This window comes from Limulus polyphemus, unplaced genomic scaffold, assembly GCF_000517525.1.
Source record: "Limulus polyphemus unplaced genomic scaffold, Limulus_polyphemus-2.1.2 Scaffold1401, whole genome shotgun sequence".
NCBI classification, from domain to species: domain Eukaryota; kingdom Metazoa; phylum Arthropoda; class Merostomata; order Xiphosura; family Limulidae; genus Limulus; species Limulus polyphemus.
In genome coordinates this window covers 161,450-165,589 of record NW_013667011.1, presented here as the reverse complement: position 1 = coordinate 165,589, position 4,140 = coordinate 161,450, and the positions used below count along the sequence as shown (strand labels likewise).

Genomic DNA, 4,140 nt, shown 5'->3' with positions numbered 1-4,140 from the left:
CTTAAGCCCTGTGAAAAGAACTATTGGGCAAAATGGGACCAGTTGAAGCTTGAAGATGGTATTCTCTATGGAGATGAGAAAGTGACGACCTGGCAAACGGTTATTGTCATTATGACAATTACTTTCATTCATTTTTATATTTTCAATGTTGAAATATTTAAATAAAATTACGCGAGAATCACTTACATTAGCTAACTGAGTAGTGGTATTTCTGCAGAGCATAATGCGTGATACTTGCTATACCTACAGTTAAGACAGCTAATATTTTTAGTTATAATGCTTAGATAATTTCTAGTCTGTAGGACTGCGATTGGTCACTATAATTTTCAAGACATCTGAAAGGATGCTGTACATCCTCTCTGATCACTCAGGTAACAAACTCTGTGGTGAACATTCTCCGAATGTTTTGAATGAAAAAACTACCTTAGCTTGTGTGTGTGTAAGTGTGAAGCTCATATAGCCTATACAAACAAGTATAATTAACTTACAAATTTGCAATGTAAAGGAGTCTGTTCTTTCTTAATAAAAAAATATGAATCAGATAGTCATAAATAAAAGTGCAAAAGCCATTGTAACATTACGTTTTTCCTATGCATAATTTTCAATGTAGAAGAGCAGAGTTACTGTCCTGGTGATTAGCTGGCACGCTGACAATGACCTTCTGAACTTTGTTAAGTTACCAGCAGTTAAAATTGCTTGTACGTTTATGACTTTGTTGATTACAGGTTCCTAATAAAACAGGATTCACATATAAACTTGGAAATTGAACCAAAATTAACGTCATGTATCCCGTATTTTACATATAAATGATTATTTTACTTGTTTTTTCTGTTCAATTGTTTACACTGAGTGAAAAATGTTAACATTCCAGTAATCTGAAAGGCTTTTAATTTTCAAGCATCACTTATTTATAATATATTAAATTTGAAATCTTATGAGTAGAATAAAACATTAACTTACCTTCTAGTGAGTTTCAATGTTAGACAAAGTACATACATTACTTGTTAATGTTATTTGATATAATATGATGGAACCTCCAGCAAATTATGTATATCCTGGTTTGAATTTTATTTTACATCTAATAAATGCTTACCCTTAAAGCTTTAATGAAATATAAAATTAGTGTACGAGTAATAGATTTTTGAATGGTTTTTTCAAACACTGTGACTATTCGTAGGTGCCTGTACTCTGGCATTCTTGAGATATTTGTACGGCTGTGACATCTTCACACACTTAATTCATATCTAAAGAATCATGGTGTTTTTTTTACATAATATATTCAAACATTGTTTTTTTGTTGAATTTTTGTACAAAAGTACTTGAGGACTATTTGTAGCAGCTGCCCATAATTATGAAGTGATAGACTAAAGGGAAGTCAGCTAGTGAATGCCACCCATAGCAAACTCTTGGGTTATTCTTTGCTAACAAAATAGCGGGATTGAATTTCATATTATAAAGCCCTCCACAGCTGAAAGGGTAAAGATGTTTAGTGCCAAGTTTTGAGCCCACAGTCCTAACAACCAGGCCTATTCAAGCATTATTAAACAATAATTTTACAACACAAACAAGTGATGTTTCTATGATGGTTGATTTGACAATTGTGAGCAGTGCTGCCAAATTATTTATATAGGATGAAAATTATGATGATGTTATCATCGGCTAATTTACCCTGATAAGACATTATATTTTGTGGAACTCAGATGATGATTGTTACATATGATATATTTGTGTTGTCAATATTTCTAATGATTCACGGAATTTTTGTCTCATTACTTTGAAACTTTATCTGGTGCCAGCTAACTCTTTAGTTAATTCCTACATCTTTACATAAAAATATCCCCATTTCATTAATTCAAACCATTCCTAGAATAATCAGAAACGAGATGATAACAGATGAATTATAAAGCAAGGCCAGAGGCCTGACTAAAGTTCCAATCATCATAAGGAATTAAATAGGGACAGCTGGAAGGATGGTCAGAATGGCTAACCTTGATAAGTAGTGCTAACAGTCTCTCTCTTTTTTTTAAAATAACTCTATAGTTTCCACTAAAAGAAATTATCTGATATGATTATGAAATAATACCAGTAATTCATCAATTTACTTAAAAACCTGAACAATAACATCTCATTATTTTAGAACACATTTTATAAGCAACAGAAAACCCTTTACTATGAATACACATCACTCTTTATTTATACCTCTTAAGAAAAATTTATTGCCTCAAAACTTTTTTGTCGCAAGTTCTATCTGATCCTCCACATATGGCAGAGTACAGTTTAAACTTTTAAACAAGTTCTGAACTATCCATTGTTGGTGAATGTAAAAACATATTATTTTAAACATTTTTTCTTAATATTTTCAAACATTTATTGCAAAGTTACCTTTAGATATTATTTTTAGTTTCCTAGATGCCATTTGAAGCAATTTATTTCATTTTAATTTATTATGTTATATCAAACACCACATATTGAACTTAATGTAATAAACAGTTTACAGGTTTTTAAACATTTTTTCTTAATATTTTCAAACATTTATTGCAAAGTTACCTTTAGATATTATTTTTAGTTTCCTAGATGCCATTTGAAGCAATTTATTTCATTTTAATTTATTATGTTATATCAAACACCACATATTGAACTTAATGTAATAAACAGTTTACAGGTTTATATAAGTACAGAAAATAACAAAGTTAGTCACTCGGTGGGTCAATAGTAAATTTTGGGTTTGATTCCCTGTGGTGGAGTGCAGATAGCCTATTGTGTAGCTTTACACAAATACAAACTGTAAGTTTAAAAGTGAGAAAATATTACACTAAGATTGTTAATAGTTTTTGACAGTTAACATATTTTTTTCAAGTAATTACTAAATATAAAAGTGAAAAAACAGAGAAATTCTTCATAAATCTTGAGTTGCTATACACCTTAAAAATATATTATGTGACACAGACTTTCTTAATTAATTTTTCATTATCAATCTCAAATCATTCTTATTAGCTCAAAGTTTTTTTAATGCAATGAAAATAATACTGAAGTTCAAGAGTTATAAAGTAGCTCTTCACTTTATATTTCAATAATTCAAAAATATGTATCACCTACCTCTTTTCTGATTAAAAACTATTTTATTTACTTCTTTAAAAAAATTAAAAATAATGAATACAACTGTTGAGCTTACATTTGCCACATAATGGAAGACACGAGATTTAGTTAAAAATTAGACTCAGTTTGAGAATCTTAATATAAATTTACAAAAACCTTTAAAAATATATAACTACCTAGTTAATTGTTTAAAGGTTAATGATCAGATAACTAATAAGGTAATGAGCATTCATAAATATCAATGATCTTTTATGGATAGTTTATCAAAATATAGTAGAACCAGTGTGTGAAGTTGCCAATGTTTATATTAAAGGCAGCTGTCATTATGGCACATCCTTCTGAACTCTTAAATTTACTAAGATTTTTGTAACAACATTTAATCCTATAGTGGATTCCTGATAACTAACTTGGAAACTGTTCCAAATCATACTTTTCTTAAGTTTAATAAACTCTGCACTGTACTCAGAATGTGCTTTTCAGAGTAGAATATTTCACAGACACTTTTAATAATTTGTTAATTCAAGAACATACTTTTTTCACAATACTCAAAATTTTGTCACTGTAGAATTCTCACATTTTTCTTAAAATATTTTTTTATATAATATATATATATATAAAAAAATATTTTTGAAGGATTTCAAAGTTCGGTGGTTGTTTCAACAGCAGACTTTTCATAAGAATAGGCTAACTTTTTTGGTGCCTTACTAAAAGAGAAATTATCCTGATCTGTTGATATGGAAAATGGCTCTTCATCATCACTGTAAAATAAAAACTTTTTGTAAAATTTCCTGAAAAATATAATCAATTAATAAAAGAATATTCTTGATTATATAAAAATTCGTTTTTAAAAATTAAATTATGTTTTATATGTTAAAGATCTATTTTATTTTCACCAGAGGTGAAATTCAAAAAGAATCTGGGATGTACAGGCCTAATGTATTCCTTGACTGCCCATACCCTTTGCTGTGGACTGCAGTTTGTGCTATTCAAGGCTCATCAGCACAACTTGGGTCAGCAAACCAAAGAAATACCATTAGGTCTTTT

General features: G+C 29.1%; 1 protein-coding gene across 1 annotated transcript in view; it reads right to left on the bottom strand.

The window, feature by feature from the left end:
• Nucleotides 1-3,099: 3,099 nt before the first annotated feature.
• LOC106463415 (cadherin-99C-like) overlaps nt 3,100-4,140 on the bottom strand; it is a 153,988-nt gene continuing 152,947 nt past the window's right edge. Inside the window, exon 17 of the mRNA XM_013923440.2 lies at nt 3,100-3,854. Within this exon, the coding sequence (XP_013778894.2) occupies nt 3,734-3,854 (121 nt within the window). The 3' untranslated portion in view covers nt 3,100-3,733. The remainder of the gene's footprint in view (nt 3,855-4,140) is intronic.